The sequence below is a fragment of the Saccopteryx leptura genome, chromosome 4 (assembly GCF_036850995.1).
Source record: "Saccopteryx leptura isolate mSacLep1 chromosome 4, mSacLep1_pri_phased_curated, whole genome shotgun sequence".
Taxonomy (NCBI): domain Eukaryota; kingdom Metazoa; phylum Chordata; class Mammalia; order Chiroptera; family Emballonuridae; genus Saccopteryx; species Saccopteryx leptura.
This window is the reverse complement of record NC_089506.1, coordinates 130,748,544-130,765,039: the sequence shown is the minus strand read 5'-3', so window position 1 is coordinate 130,765,039 and position 16,496 is coordinate 130,748,544. Positions and strand designations below refer to the sequence as shown.

Genomic DNA, 16,496 nt, shown 5'->3' with positions numbered 1-16,496 from the left:
AGATAACTTCAGATAGAAAAAAATGTCAGGAAGACAGTAATTATTGAGGATGTAAGAGAAGGCAACTTCTGAGGTGGGAAAGGAAAGATAAGAAGCAGCTTGCCATCAAGTCTGGAAGAAATATCCTTAGTACAGGGAACAGCAGAACAGAGGCCCTTGTCAGGAATGGGCCTGGTATATTTCTATTTTTTCATCTTCTTCTTCTTTTGAGAGAGAGAAGAAAAGAGAGAGGGAATGGGAGTGAGAGAGAGAGAAGCTTCAACTCGTTGCTCCACTTGGTTGTGCAACCACTGATTGCTTCTCATACATGCCCTGACCAGGGCTCAACCTGGTGAACTCAGAGCCAAGCCAGTGACTTTGATGCTCCAGGATGATGCTACTCACTGGACAGGGCAAGTCTGGTGTACTACAAATGCAAAGGAAAGAGTCCCGGATTCGATTCCCGGCCAGTGCACACAGGAGAAGAGCCCATCTGCTTCTCCATCCCTCCCCCTCTCCTTCCTCTGTCTCTCTCTTCCCCTCCTGCAGCCAAGGCTCCATTGGAGCAAAGTTGGTCCCCGGGGCTGAGGATGGTTCTGTGGCCTCTGCCTCAGGTGCTAGAATGGCTCTGGTTGCAACAGAGCAACGCCCCAGATGGCAGACCATTGCCCCCTGTGGGCAGGCCGGGTGGATCCCGGTTGGGCGCATGCGGGAGTCTGTCTGACTGCCTCCCCATTTCCAACTTCAGAAAGGTACAAAAAAAAAAAAAAAAAAGCAAAGGAACGAAAAACATAAGAGGTAAGCAAGAGTCAGATCATCTGAGATCTCAAAAATCTGGGAATATGGACATTAATTGAAGTGGAAAATTAAGCTGTTACATTAAAGGGTCTACAACAAGGATGAAGTAAGATCTAATTTTGCTAGATTATCTGTAGGATCAATTCCTAGAAAAGAACTGATAGGTCAAAACTGATGGGTATGTGCAATTTAGATTTCGGTTGATATTATAAAATGACTCCTATATATATTCCTATCAAAAACATATGTAGAATGCCTGATTCTCTAAACCTTCATATTACTGAATGTTGCTTTAAAATCTTTGCCAACAGGTAAAAAATTATTAAAATTTGGCTCCAATTTTAATTTCTCTATAGTATACATTTTAAATTCTCTATATTAAGAATTTGTCATGAGACAATCTAGGTAAATGATAAAAATACAAGAGCTCTATATTCTGTTTATAAGAATAAGCCACCCCTAGCATGGAAAGCTGTATTGAAAAATGATAGTAGTTTAACATTCATGAAATCTTGCTTGTTACTCTTCTTTAAATACAAAATGTACCTACCAACAAAGTCAATTCCACTGTCTCTCACAATGAAGGAGGATTTCAAGGAGATGATGAATACACATCTTTGCACACTTGGGTTAGTATATTTGTATGATTCTAAATTCTTAGAAGTAGATTTGCTGAGACAAGGACTTTTTGCAGTTAAAATATTGATAGTATATACTGTCCTCCAAAAACTTTTAGTCCCCTTTTCTGTTCCCATCAAAAGCATAGCAAGTAAGATAGCAATGTCCTTTATATTTCCAATTACTCCCTTACGTCCCTGCCTCCTTTAATTAGATGTCTCAACCCCCCATAGCCAATATTTAACAATGTAGAAGTTGTGAGATATGGATATTTACTTAAAAAAGTATAAATTACTAAAGCAAAAGATATTAAAATAAATTTGGTATACTTTTATTAACCAATTATATTTATTCAGGTGATACAATCTGATATGCTGAATAGATGAAAATACTAATAGAACCAATTTCTAAAATTTTCTTGCTGTATTCATCTATACATTTTTTATAATAGATGCTAGTACACTTTGAGACATATAAATACAAGGTACTATAAAAATACTGCTACACACAAAAGAAAAAAATTAAATTTTAATACTTACAATCATCTAGATCTAGAAGTGAAATATTTTTGGTAACAGCATTTCTATCTTGCTTTGTTTTATTTTCTTTCTCCTAAAAAACAAGAAATACTTCATTTATTGCATGTTGTATTTTAAAAATCTATGAGGTACTTTTTATTTCAAAACAAGTATTTTCCTCTAGACTTCTTAAAAAATCAAGTTAAGTTTCTGTATAGTTATACAAAATTATTTTTTCGAAATAAAGCTTTTATTTCAGTTAGCATAAAGTATTTCTTCTCCACCATGCAGAGTGTTAATTATTCAAAATATTTTGTGTTCAAAGATTATAAATAACCTTCAGAAGAAAAAACTTAAAGTGAAATAATTACTTTATAATGTGACAACATTTTGCTAACATAAAAATGAAGTTTGATTCTGGTAGAAAGTGTACAAAACATTCACGCTGATTTAAGAAAAACAAACACTCAAACAATATATGCTTAGTTCTGAGATGGTCAATGGCTTATGATAGATTAATCTTGCTGAGATGTAGTTTGTGACATGCATTTTACCAGGTACTTAATATTTCAACACTAGGCTGTGTTGGACTGCTTCTGCCAAAGGTATTCACTTAAATCTATAAATGACATTTTCAGGCTCCTGCTCTTTAGGGTTGAAAGGATTCATTTAGTATTATTACAGTTTTCTTTTGGGGAGAAAAAGTATTTCAAAACATATCAACATAATAATCAGAGCTTCTTCCACCTCATATTTGCTTAGTTTACTATATTTTTGAAACGTGGATAACAATGGACTAGAAAACAGTGTCTCTAAGCCTCAGATTTTCACAGCTTGCTTAGACATTCAGAAAAAAAAAAATGTATAATCTCAAAAAAAAAAAAATTAGTGCAGTACTGAATAGCATCATCAACAATTAAAGACCAATAAAGATTAGGGTGTTAAATAGATGTATTTGGATCAAGGTCACTTTCTTTGTAATTTATACTTTTCTTTCACATTAATCTCAAATTACAGGCTGAAATGTAAGTTTCTGCTACTATGTTTTTGTTTGTTCATTCATTCATTAATAGATATGTATAGAAATTTTAATATGTATCACATTCAATGCTAAGTAGTGGATGACACCGAAGACAGACAGTCCCAGCCTTCAGATAACTTACACTCTACCAAAGGACTTCAGAGCTTGTTGTTTATATAAATTGTTACAAATATGTTGGAAGTATTTTTTCCAACCACAGTAAGGTATCACAAAAGCAAAAGGTACATTATCACCATTTAAAGTTTACACCATGTGAAGTTTAGAGCTGTTCCTACACCAAGCATACATTAACAAGAGCAATACACCAAATTATATGTTAGATAACATTGTTAAATGATTTTAAGTTCTGCTTGCTTTATTTTCCTTATGCCAATACTCAGGGGAAAAAAAGTATTTTCAAAGTTCAAACAATAATACACATTAAAACACTAACTAAAAACTCAGCATTGATTTTCTTCCTCCAAATCTGCCACTGAAAATGCCAAATCAACTAGATGGGTTTTAATATTCATTAGTTATTTATAAATAACATTTGCCCCTCTGTCTGCACCTAAAATGAATAACAGTTTCTAAGGCTAGGAAAATAAACAGAAGAAATGTTAGCTTTGAAACTGAAATGTAAAAGTTGCAAGTAACAAAAATTGATTCAGAAAGCAAATGCCACCTCAACTGGAATATCATACCTGTGAAGAAAGAACATATAACAAAAAAGTGCTTATCACCATGTGCTTTTCAAAAATGTAACGCTGAGCACAATGGGTGTAGCTTCCTATAAGCTACACTGGTGCATGACTGTCTTTATGGAACTGTAACCTCCACACCTGAAAAATCAGAAACCTATCAAATTGAGATAAAGTTAAAGCTGTAGGCAAGTCTATACCTTATTTTCTACTTCACAGCTAAGAGTTTGTAACAGTATCTATTAAATCCACTTCAGGTTACATACAACACAGGACAGAGCTGCATGTGAAATTGGCATAAAGCCTAAAACAGAAAGAAAAGAGCCTCTCAAAAGGACAGAATTTCATTGACTTTCTGAGAACAGCAAATAACCGATGACTGAAATACAACATTAGCAATAGATAATGGATATTGCTACTAAATTGAAAAAGCCTTGCATTCTGAATCAAGGCTATAAAAAGCTTTATGATGTGTTTGGCATTCCCCTCTTATGTTATATTTCATTTTCCATTTAAAAAAATCCATAGTAAGTTCAAAACATTTTCATACTTAAAAGATCTACTATAAAAATAAAAATCTGAATTCTAAATAAAGGAGTTAAGAGTCCTATTCCATCACACATTTCACCATTTGCAATTTATCTTGGTAATAGAGACAGAACCTGGGTAAATGCATATAGGACTTGAGGCAGGAGATTTTTCTTGCTTAATGCATAATTCATGTGCTCCGCCTGCAAAGTGTGTAAAATGAGAATTTCACACCGCAGCATGAGCCATGGAGCTGCAGAGAAAAGGCAGATGAAATCATATTTTACTGTGTGAATTTTATTTCTTACCCTTCCAATATTTATACAAAACCATCATTGACAAACCAAACACATTGACAGATCACCCACTGTTTCCATTGTGTTAGTACTTGAGAAGAGATCAGGCAGAAACACAGACAATTTGTTTTTGTATTTTTTTAAAATAGAGAATCAGGTTTTTAACAGCTGAGTGACTGTATTAGACTTTTATAAGGACAATAGTAACTGATCTTAAAATTTAACTACAAAAATACCTTGTTATCAATTCATCATCCTCAAACCTCCATTTTGTTTCTATGGTATTCAATTATACACCTCAACACATCAACATTTTCAAAATGAAATAAAAAGTCACAAGGTTAAGGAACTGATTTCTCTTTAATATATTTCATTTCAAATAATAAATAAAAGATCCTGGAAATTCTTATGAAGCTTCAAATAATAGAAACAAAACTATGTAATAATATAACCTGTAAAGACTTTTAATGTATTATGCATGTTCATTTTCATGCTGATTAAAAAAAAGGCAAATAAAAAAAAGATCTTACATGACAAGCATCAAATATGCTTCCTAAGAGGAAACTATTGTAAAGAGGTTCAAAATTTTAGACTATAGAACTGGGTACGTATATAAAGTTTGTCAAACACATACCATGCTTTAAAATCAACAAAAATCCAAGACTAATTTTTAGCATCACAGGAAAATATATTTGCATAAAATAGTTTCAATTAGAATTACCAATCAAAAACAATTTAATGACTTTCTTCTCTTCAAGTCATTGAACAAATGCGATTTTAAAAATCTGAGCCTCACACACTGTGCTTTCAAACAAAAGTGTACATTACCAGCAAATTGACTTTTTTATAAATAAATTGTTAAAATAACTCTTCCCTATTAAATTATATCTACTTCAATAAGAAAGCTTGCTTAATGACACTATTACTTAAAGATTTCAATTGAAGTGCAATACTATTGCTGTTCTGGAGAACTTAAAATATGAACTAAACTGGGAAAGACACACACGGAAGGAGGCAAGGGTTTGAAATGTAGGAGTAAAAACCAATATTCTATGATATTCACAGAAGTTATAATTGTAACATACATAAATATTTGTGAAAATACAAGTTAAAATTTGTTCCCTGTATCTCAAGTGGGACAGAAAACTAATCAGAAAATAGTTCCTTTCACTCTTACCCATAATCTATCTTAGATCACATGCCAAATTTTCTTTAAGTCAAATTATTTGGAGCAAAAGAATTATTTCACAAAAAGTATTATATTAGACTCAAATTAAAATATTTCCTTAATATATATATTTCAGAAACAAACACCTAAACGTAAAAATATGCTTCTCATCAAAATGAATTTATTTGCTCATCAAAATAAAGAACAAGGTAATTTTCTTTGGTCATTACTGACCAGCATGTTAAGAGAAATAGGACATTGGGATAAGAACAGTGGGAACACAAATGGGGTTAAGTCTGGAAAAGTAGGTTTGGACATGCTAGTCTGAAGATAGGATGAACTAGGATGAAAACAGAGCATCAATATAGGTAATGTGAGCATTAATCTGGCAGCTGCATAGAAGGATTGGGGTTGGGGGAACTCTGAGAATGACCAATGTCAATGACTCTAAGTGAGGTAAATAAAGAACTTATCTAGAATGATGTTGGTGGGAAAAGAAGTGACAGATACAAGAAATAACATACAGAATATCTAAGACTTGGCAACTGTGTAAACATGCAGAATGAGGGAGGGATCAGAGACAACTTTGGAACTACAGATCTGGAAGAACTGGGAGAAAGAATTCTGGTACCAAATGGAACAGCATGTCATCTTCAGGCCATATAAATTGGTTTGGAAAACCAGCAGCTCCTAACAGATCTAGGAATTTGATTTTAATTTGGGAAGAAAGGTTACAGCTGTTGTAGGGACTCAGAGGTGTTATTATAGAATAATTCACACAAAAGTTTTAGTTGAAACTATAGGAAAGAATGGGTATCAATTGGAAAAAAACGTAGAGAGGAAAAAAGTAAAAATAATCCACATTAATTTTTTATTAAGGTAATGCATTTTTAAATCAAATGTTTTGGAGTGATATTGGTTAATAAGATATGCAGTTTTCAAGTGCACAATTCTATCATATATGCAGATGATGCATCATAATATTTTTGAAAAATAATGTATACTAAGCACTAAGTTTGGGACAATGGATGTCAAAAGGTGGTAAAAGTGAAGCAAATGAAAGATGGAAAGGTGAGAGAAGTCAGAAGAAAAAGGATGCAGAGAGTTTCAAGTATTAGCAGTAGGAGAATAATTCCTGAGAGAGCTCTCAGTTGAGGAAGATCATGGCTGACTTTTCAGAGAGCAGAACCTGTAGGAAGTAAGGGGAGTGAAAATCAATTTCAAAGGGACTAAGAAATAACTAGGTTAAGTAAGAGGCAGTGGATGAAGAATACCTAGATTATTTTCCTGAACTCAACTCTCTCTGCCCCTCTTCTAGTTCCTTCTCCCTCTCTCTCTTTAAATGTGTGTGTGGGGGGGGGGGGGAGGACTTGAGTACCCTGGTTAGCAAAGGAAGCACTAGTAGAGAAAAACACTGAAGGTGCAAAAGGGAGCAGATGATTCTCAACAAAACAAGGCCAAAAGGAAATAGAACTTATTCTGGGTTAAGGGATCACTTACTCATAGCTATTCAAAGAAAAGGGAGGGTAACTATATAGATGGTATGTTAGAGAGCAGAGCAGTGGGAGATGCTCACAGCAGATGGCAGCTCAATATTCTGTAGAAAGTGGGTAAGTTCACAAGATGCAAGGAAGGGGCCAATCCAAATGTTGACCTATAACTTGAATGGTATAAAAAGATTAAAAACACATACAGGAGACATAGAGTTATAAAAATAATTTTGGTTCCTTTTAGCATTGGTATTCTATAATGCTAATATTGTTGGTCTCTCGAGGTATTAATATTCAAGTTAAAAAAAAGTTAACACTGATGTTTTACATGGTGCTTTACATTGATTTTTCACATTTGATTTTTTATAATAGCACCTGAAAAAAGTATGGTAGGTATTAGCATTTCTACTTTATAGATGAGGAAACTGAAGGATAACAAGTACAACACTATGCCTATCCCATAGGACCACTATGTTCAAAATACCTAAAGTTCTGATTTTCATGCTCAGTATTCCAAAAAACACACTGTCTAAATAAAAGAAATGAAAGAAAAAGAGTAAAAAATATATATATTTTGTTTGGCTGCAGACCTAAGGCATATGAATTTTCAGCACTAAAACACTGTCATGCTAAATTGAGGTAAAGCACCAACCAACTGCCTTCATTATTCATAATTCAGAGCAGAAGCCACAACGCTTGGTGCAAGAATTCTACAATTATAAAGTTTCCAATTATTAGAAAATTGGTATACTTGTAAGCGCACGGCATACTCCAAGTCACTCAGAAAGAAATAGAAAGAAAAAAGTTATGGTGGGTCCATATCCACCAAGGTGGAGAATAATCTCATTGATAAATTAAAACAAACCATCCTATTATAAGGCATTTTAATATAGAGAAAATAAGCCACATAGCAAAACACATAGACATGAAACTTATCAACAACATGAGTAAAACCTGAATTTCTCAAGAATCTTGGCTCATTGCATTACTTTGAAATTTTACACTGATGTTCTATAGTAAAATATTTTCAATTACAAAAAGAGCTAATCTGTCATTGATAGTCTTTCACAAAGAACCAAACTTAACTGCTGACCTGGGGTATCTCTGTGGCATTTTCTTAATTAATTTTTTTAAAGACTTCATTTATTCATATTAGAGAGAAGAGAGAAAGAAAGAGAGAGAGAAAGGGGGAGGAGCAGGAAGAATCAACTCCCCTTGACAGGTAAGCCCAGGGTTTCAAACCAGCAACCTCAGTGTTCCAGGTCAACGCCTTATCCACTGCGCCAGCACAGGTCAGGCCCTCTGTGGCTTTTTAATGGACCTGTAAAGCCCTGTAAGCACTGAAGTCTATAATTTTTCAACTTTTACAAAACTTTATAAGAACAACTTATTTTAATTCTACACATTTGATATTCATTAATATGTTTGGTCATTTTTAAAAACACTGATTTCTTCTTCTGGGTTGTACTTATTGTTAATTTCTAAAGCTCCTTTATTTTATTTTAAATTAACTTCTTAAGCTTTATTGTAATTTTTTATACATTTCTTAAGACTTTATATATTCAATTTAGAAGAGAGAGAGAGAGAGAGAAAAGGGGGTTGAAATAGGAAGCATCAACTCCCATGCGTGCCTTGACCAGGCAAGCCTCAGTGTTCCACGCTGATGCTTTATCCACTATGACACCACAGGTCAGGCCTATTGTAATTAAATATAAGTAGGAAATGATAAGATATCCAATTCACTATGTAAAAAGTTTTTACACAAGGCCAGATTAATAAACCTAAAAATATGTAAGAGTTTATATAAATTTTTGAAACTGAAATCTTAGATTACATAATATACAGATACAGTTTTTAAATATAAACTCAGAGTTAAAGTAGGTTTTACTATATGCAAGAATATTTGAAAAAAGGAAAGACAAATACCTGTATTAGCCAATTTTTAAACATGCTTACTCTTTAACAATAAACCTCTGGATAAAGGAGGACAATGATTTATTTCAATGGATTTATTTTCACCCTTGGCTATTCAGGTGACTCATTAAAGAAATTGATAAATATAGAACAAATGAAAAAAACAAACACACCAGTACGTATAATACTTGCTTTTGATTTCAAATATTCTTTTATTATACAAAAAATATTTATTTTTAAAAGATGTTTTATCAATAAACGTTGTTATATTGAATGACTTTTAGCAATATATATATATAGAGAGAGAATTTAATTTAAAAGACTTGATCACATTTTCAACATATCGAATACCGCTTATTTTTTAAAAACTACTGCATTTCAGGCATAGCATCAACACAATTCATTTATAGGAAGAAAAGTAATAATTCATCATTAAAGATCATGAAGATATATTAGTTCCAAATTTTATATTAATAATTACATTTTTGCAATTTGTATTATTTTTTTGCTGTTAAGTAAACAAAGTTAAGAATTATAAATATATCAAAAGCATTATCGTTCTATTACATAAGTTGTTCTTACTTTTGTTTTAAATACATGGCTACTAAATTTTTACTTTAAGGTATGTATATCATTTGATTAAATCTTTAAAAGGGTATCAGTCTCAATTTCTTATGCCCCATGTACATTTATACTCCTTGCTCAACACTATTTCTGTACTTCCAAGCCCCTCCTTGTCACATCCTAGCCAAGGACAACGAAGGCTTTACTCATAAACACTCTGCTCACTAATTTCAATGTTAAAGGATGAGGTTAAAAACCAAGTTTCTACTTCTTTGCAGAGGTTAAGTTTTTAGGGAAGCAATTAGCTACAAAAAAATAATATAAAATCACAGGTAAAGATGAATGAACACTGTTTATTTTGATTATCAGTGCAATGTGAAATTCCTTTCTTAGTTTTGTGATTTTTCACAAAACACAAATTTTCAGGAATATTTATTCATAATTGAGAAAAGGCTATAGAATTATTTTCAATTACAACAAACATGTAACCTCTTACCTTAGTGATTTTTCTGGATTTAGATTCATTTTCTGATTCTGATTCAGATTCTGAAGAACTGTCTTCTATTGAACTAGATTCTGCACCGGAGGAATCTGAAGTTTCAGATTTCTCCTTTTCCTTCTCATCTTCAGAATCTCTATGTATAATAATAAGAATTTTAAAATATTAACTTTAAATACTTTATATAAACAAGTTTAAGTAGTTTAAAAAATAAAAGGACAAATGTTGCTATTTGTGCATTTTGCCTATAAATCTAAGTTTACTAGGAAAGAGTATTTCACTGAGAACCACTTTCTTCTAGTATTTAAAACGATGAGGGCCTGGCCGGTTGGCTCAGTGGTAGAGCGTCAGCCTGGCGTGCAGGAGTCCCAGGTTCGATTTTCAGCCAGGGCACACAGGAGAGGCACCCATCTGTTTCTCCACCCCTCCCCCTCTCCTTCCTCTCTGTCTCTCTCTTCCCCTCCCGCAGCCGAGGCCCCATTGGAGCAAAGATGGCCCGGGCGCTGGGGATGGCTCTGTGGCCTCTGCCTCAGGCGCTAGAATGGCTCTGGTTGCAACAGAGCAACGCACCAGATGGGCAGAGCATCGCCCCCTGGTGGGCATGCCGGGTGGATCCTGGTCGGGCGCATGAGGGAGTCTGTCTGACTGCCTCCACCTTTTCCAGCTTTGGAAAAATGCAAAAAAACCCAAACAAACAAAACAAAACAAAACAAAAAAACCCGGTGATAAATATAGTTTTAAAATCCCAGAACATGTTAATGAAATGATAATAAAGGTTGTATTATCTATAACCAAATAAATCAGAACCCATTCAAAACCAAATATACCACTTCACACAACCTCAAATGCAAAAGATCGTAAGATAACCTAAATGCTATCCTAAGTAGAAAAAAAAACTTAGAATTAAATGTTTGATTTACCAGGATTATATATTAGGTGCCAAGAGTAACAACTTCAAAGATACTCAGGTTGTTTTTAAAATACTGTCTCGAAATACTGTGTTAGTAAGTTTATACATGTATACATACTTTCGCTAAAATAGACTTGCATTTTATAAATTTTTCTGGCCAAGAAAATTTACATATGTTCCTAAATGTGACCCTAAAACATATTATCTGAGTAAATATTAACCAATTCAAGAGACTTCTTCTAATGCATTCTTATGAAAAGATAATCATAAAGTTTTAAAATACCAAATGACCAAACCTAAGTGTTGATGCTATTCATTCATTTATTCACTCTCTCTCTCATTGAACAAATATGTATTGATTGTCCACATGTTGGCGTTGGTTAGGTGCTAAGGATAAGAATGGTTAGTAAGATACAGACAATCCCAATGTGCCTTCCTTACAAAGTCTACTGTCCACTAGAAGACACAGAGAAGTAAGGTGGCATTGGCAATAAATACAGTAAGTAATAATGTACAATGTGCCATGAGAACAGGTGGAGGGGCATACCAACAAACTTAATGAAGACTAGGAAGGATTCCTAGATAAAAAGACATGTAATTTAAGAAATAGAAATAAGGAAGGCAGAGGGTAGGGAGGTAGTTCTGCAAGGACGACAACATGTGAGACAGCCGAAAGGTCTTAGTCCGGGAAGAGAGATGCCTTGTGGTCTTTTACATTTTTCTCAAAACTGAAGTTCTAGTTCTGTTTACTCTGTGTGTGTGTGTGTGTGTGTGTGTGTGTGTGTGTGTGTGTGTGTGTGTATAAGAATCTATCTTACGCCAGGCATGTTAGGAACTTTATACCAATCATCTAATTTAGACATCCCATTGTATTTTTACTGGGTGCATTATTATCCCATAATACTCAGGAAAGTTAAGTAACCTGCTCAAGGACACAAAGCCAGGAGGTCAGAATTATAATTTGAACTCATGTCTGTCTTTTTTTTTTAATTTTTATTTTACTTAGAAAATTAAATTCAACAGGGTGACATTGATCAATAAGAGTACATAGGTTTCAAGTAAACATTTCTATATAGCATTTGAACTGTTGATTATGTCATGTCTGTCTTAATCTAAAGACCATTATTTTCCCTACAACATCATACTATCTCCCTTCAAATGAAAATACTTTGGAATGTAAAACTCAAATTTAGTCATAATTATAATTAACAAAGGGTGGTTTTGAAGATACTTAAAGCTCTTTTCCTTTTAAAAAAAACTATCATGCACTAGCAAAGTTTTAAAAATATTCTACGAGACAGAACAACAACGAAAGGGAGAGCAGTTAGGCAAAAAAAAAAAGAATCAGTATTTCCTAGAACAGATTTTTTTTTTGTAGAGGAAATATGATTGTTTATTAAAAATTGAGTCATGGTAACATTTCAGAGCACATGTAATTAAATTTGATGACTAAAAAATATGTTGTTTTTTCCCTAGCAAAGAATAGCAATTTATTATCCCCAATTTGATGCTTAAAACATGTACTTAAAAATATAAGATTTAGAATACATCTGAGATTCCCTTTGATGTAATAAACAATTTTTTTAAATTCAAATATGGGTAAAGAGAAAAGTCCATTTCTACAAGGAAATAATAATGAAACTAATCTAATACATGATTATAAATTTCTAGCATACTGGCTTTAGCTATCTGAAAAGATATTTAGTGCTCTGAACCAAACTTTACCTTCCTAGAAATGAGATACTTTTTATAAATTTTGTAGTCATAGCCACTCTGGTATTAAACCAGAAGTACAGAATTTTTCTCAAAGAAAAGGCTATTATTAACCAAGTATTCCTTTGTTGCAACAAGTGACTAATGCTGAATATATTTAAACTTCTAGCTTTTGAGATAAGATTTTAAACGTAAAAGTGTTATTTTGTTATGCATCACTCAATTTTGATGGGTAATTATTGTTTACGTTACCGCTTAGAGTTTCAGATGTTAATCTAATGAAAAGAATTTACTGGTAACTAGCTTTTTAACTTTGCAATGATGAAAAGCCTGTATTAATTTAACCTACAGATTTCATTTGTTCTGAACAGGAAAAACAATATAAATCACTTTTAAAATCATTAAATTCTGACTTAAATTAATAAAGTCATAATTAGGGTATTATGCTGTGTTTGTTATGGAAGTGGCAGGGCGAGCTGCTTTAATTACTGTCTGTAATAAAAGGAGCAGAGAGCGTACCGTGCCCCAATCAGCGCTGTCAGCCACGACTGAGCTGGGCTGCAAGCTCATCAAGTAAGCGGGCAGCAGACTCCCAGGAAAGGGCCATCAAGTCTGCAGAGGCCACTTGCTGACAATAGCGCGGAAAACAGACTCTTACAATCCAAGGTATTAGCCCCAATTACTCAAAATTTTAATGACACTTTAATACATGATAATGTTGATAACGGGAGATCTTAAAAAGCACTAACACTTAAATATCTAATGACCGTCTTCCTTCACAGCTCCTGACTCTAATATCTGGATCATAATCTTTTTAATATAACATTATTTAGGAAAATCAATTGTCTTACTTACATAATGGCAAAGTGTTGAATGATTTAATTTTAGTCCTCAGCAAAACTGCTACGAAAGGTAATTAAGTGTTTCATACCTACTGCTTGACCACTTAACTCAGCCTTCCAAGGTTATACCAATTTTAGAAATGTGGCCTCAAAATTTGTTCAAGTTCAAAATGAAAACTAAGCAATGTAAGTGGTAGAATAACTTGATCAAGTATTCTAAATTAATTTACAAGATTTAATATCTGTTCAGGAAAAAATGCACTTATTTTCTCATTCTATGATTTTTTTATTTTTTTTTTTGTGGCAGAGACAGAGCGTATCAGAGAGAGGGACAGGTAAGGACAGACAGACAGGAAGGGAGAGAGATGAGGAACATCAATTCTTCATTGCGGCTCCTTAGTTGTTCATTGATTGATTTCTCATATGTGCCTTGACCGTGGGGCTACAGCAGACTGAGTGACCCCTTGTTCTAGCCAGTGCCTTGGGCTCAAGCAGGTGAGCTTTTTGCTCAAACCAGATGAGCCCGCACTCAAGCTGGCGACCTTGGGGTCTCGAATCCGGGTCCTCCGCATCCTAGTCTGACGCTCTATCCACTGCGCCACTGCCCGGTCAGGCTCTATGAATTAGAGGGAAAATTCAGCCTGGTGGAAAAAAACACAGAGTATCTTTTGAAGAAAATCCTGACAAAATAATTTACCCTTTTCCTTTGGTTTTGGAGCTCCTCTTGGCCAACCTTTTCTTTTCCACTTCTGACTCACCCCCACTGTCACTCTCGCTCTCACCAGAGGGGTTCTCACTGCTGTCATCACTGCTATCTCCCTCATCTTGTTCTCCACTTTCACTTCCAGATTCACTCCCTTCAAAAAAAACCAAAAAACAGAATCAGGTGCTTTCTCTGATGTATAGTCATTTAATTACACATAAGGACAAAAGTAACGGTCAATATTCATCACAAATGAAAACAGATGTTGAATGTTAGTTTATTGTACGCCCCTCGTTAACACTTTCTACTTCCATATTCCAATCATTCAGACTTCTGGAATCCTGCAACAAGCTGAGTGTGGCAGGACTCCATAAGACTCAGAAGGGGCTCTAATAAAGGCTGGGAAAAAGCAAAGATGACCCAAGTAAATATTCAAGTCTGAGAGAATATCATTTTTCAAACTTGTATCTAGCTATGACAAAAAGTTGTTTCTTTTTTTAAAGCTATAAGGATGATGTAAGGATAAAAAATAATGTTAAATTCTTCTATTGATAATAGAAAATTTTACTTAGGGAAGAAAAAGGTAACAAACAGTTGAATCTTCTTTAGAACAAATTTTGAGAGGGAAATGAATCATTCAAATCATCTAATATTTCTAAATTCAAAGGCAAGCAGAGTTACTAATTAAAGTTATTACTTATTCTAACTAGTATAAGAGTGTTCCATTGGCCAAAGAGATGGTAAAGATACACTAAGGAAATATACACTTAAACGTTTTATGTATAAATTATGGTATACTAGGACTCTGCAGAATTGATGCATATTGTATATTTATGTATATTTTAAACATAAAACATTACTTTTTAGCATCTGAAATGAATATAGGTAAAGAATTATATCTTAGATAAAGAGGCCAAACTGTTGCCCCTAATGTGATCCATCTCATAGAATGCCCTTAGACAGAAACATAAGCTCTAGTTAAAATATTGTCTATTTTATGAGGACTGATTTATGTATCACAAAGTAAAAAGCTTGGAGAACCTATATTCTTTTGGAATAGCTTGTATTGGTTAAAAGCATGAGTTCTCAAGTTGAAATGTCTGGTTCAAACCCTGGCCGGGCTCTGCTCCATCCCAATTATAAGATTAAGCAAGTTATTTAAACTATCTGAGTCTGTTTACTTTTCTATAAATGAGGATAATAATACTAGCTACTTTACAGAGGTGTTACGAAGTTTAAATGATTTGAAACCTGTAAAGGTGATTAGGATAGTGCCTGCCACATGGTAAGGCATTAAATATCATTAGCTTTTACAAAGAGCTAAAAATATTTTACCCCAAGCTTTACAAAGACAAAAATCCTGAATAAAGATATTTTGAATCTGTTGTGATATCAAAGTTGCACACATATACAGGGGTGAACAAAAGTAGATTTACAGTAATTAAATAAATAACAATACAAGCCTGACCAGGCAGTGGCACTGTGGATAGAGCATAGGACTGGGGCACGGAGGACCCAGGTTTGAAACCCTAAGGTCGCCAGCTTGAGTGTGGGCTCATCGGGTTTGATCAAGGGGTCACTGTCTGCTGTAGCCCCCTGGTCAAGGAACATATGAGAAAGCAATCGATGAACAGCTAAGGTGCCTCAACAAAAAATTGATTCTCCTTATGTCTCTCCCTTCCTGTCTGTCCCTATCTCTGTCTCTGTCACATAAAATAAAAATAAATAAATAAATAACAATACAAGAATAAACTGTGTTTTATGTACTCACAACTGTAAACCTACTTTTGTGCTACTTTTATATTAACTAAAACAATGGGTTTATGCCATAAATTATGAAAAGAAATGATAGCATCTAAATTACTCTTCTGTTAATCACATGAGAGTATAAAAAAATATGGATCCATGTCTCTTTAGGCACCATTACCTACATTTTCAAGTTAGTAAAATCCTGAGGGAATTGGTTTATTCTAAAATAACTTGCTTACTGGGAAAAGAATTTCATAACTTCTAATGAGAGAAGTTATCTTTTTTCTCCCGTAGCAAGAGTGGAACTACTGCCATATGACTAAGTACAACGTGTATTCAGATAAACCCATGAAAAGTCTTACTGTTAATAAAATATTTCAAATACATTATTAAAAAAGATTAGCATGAGCTTGTATATAATGGAATAAAGAGAAATATTCACATAGTATACTCAACTATACAAATAGGTCTTTCTCAATTTTATA

At 33.7% G+C, this 16,496-nt stretch overlaps 1 protein-coding gene across 2 annotated transcripts in view; it reads right to left on the bottom strand.

Moving 5' to 3' along the window:
- AP3B1 (adaptor related protein complex 3 subunit beta 1) overlaps positions 1–16,496 on the bottom strand; it is a 315,994-nt gene that overhangs the window by 107,381 nt on the left and 192,117 nt on the right. For both annotated transcript variants that reach the window (XM_066381706.1, XM_066381707.1), the window contains exons 19-21: positions 14,257–14,416; positions 10,092–10,230; positions 1,935–2,007 (exon numbers count right to left, since the gene is read on the bottom strand). In XM_066381706.1, coding sequence (XP_066237803.1) covers positions 1,935–2,007; positions 10,092–10,230; positions 14,257–14,416 — 372 coding nt within the window. The remainder of the gene's footprint in view (positions 1–1,934; positions 2,008–10,091; positions 10,231–14,256; positions 14,417–16,496) is intronic.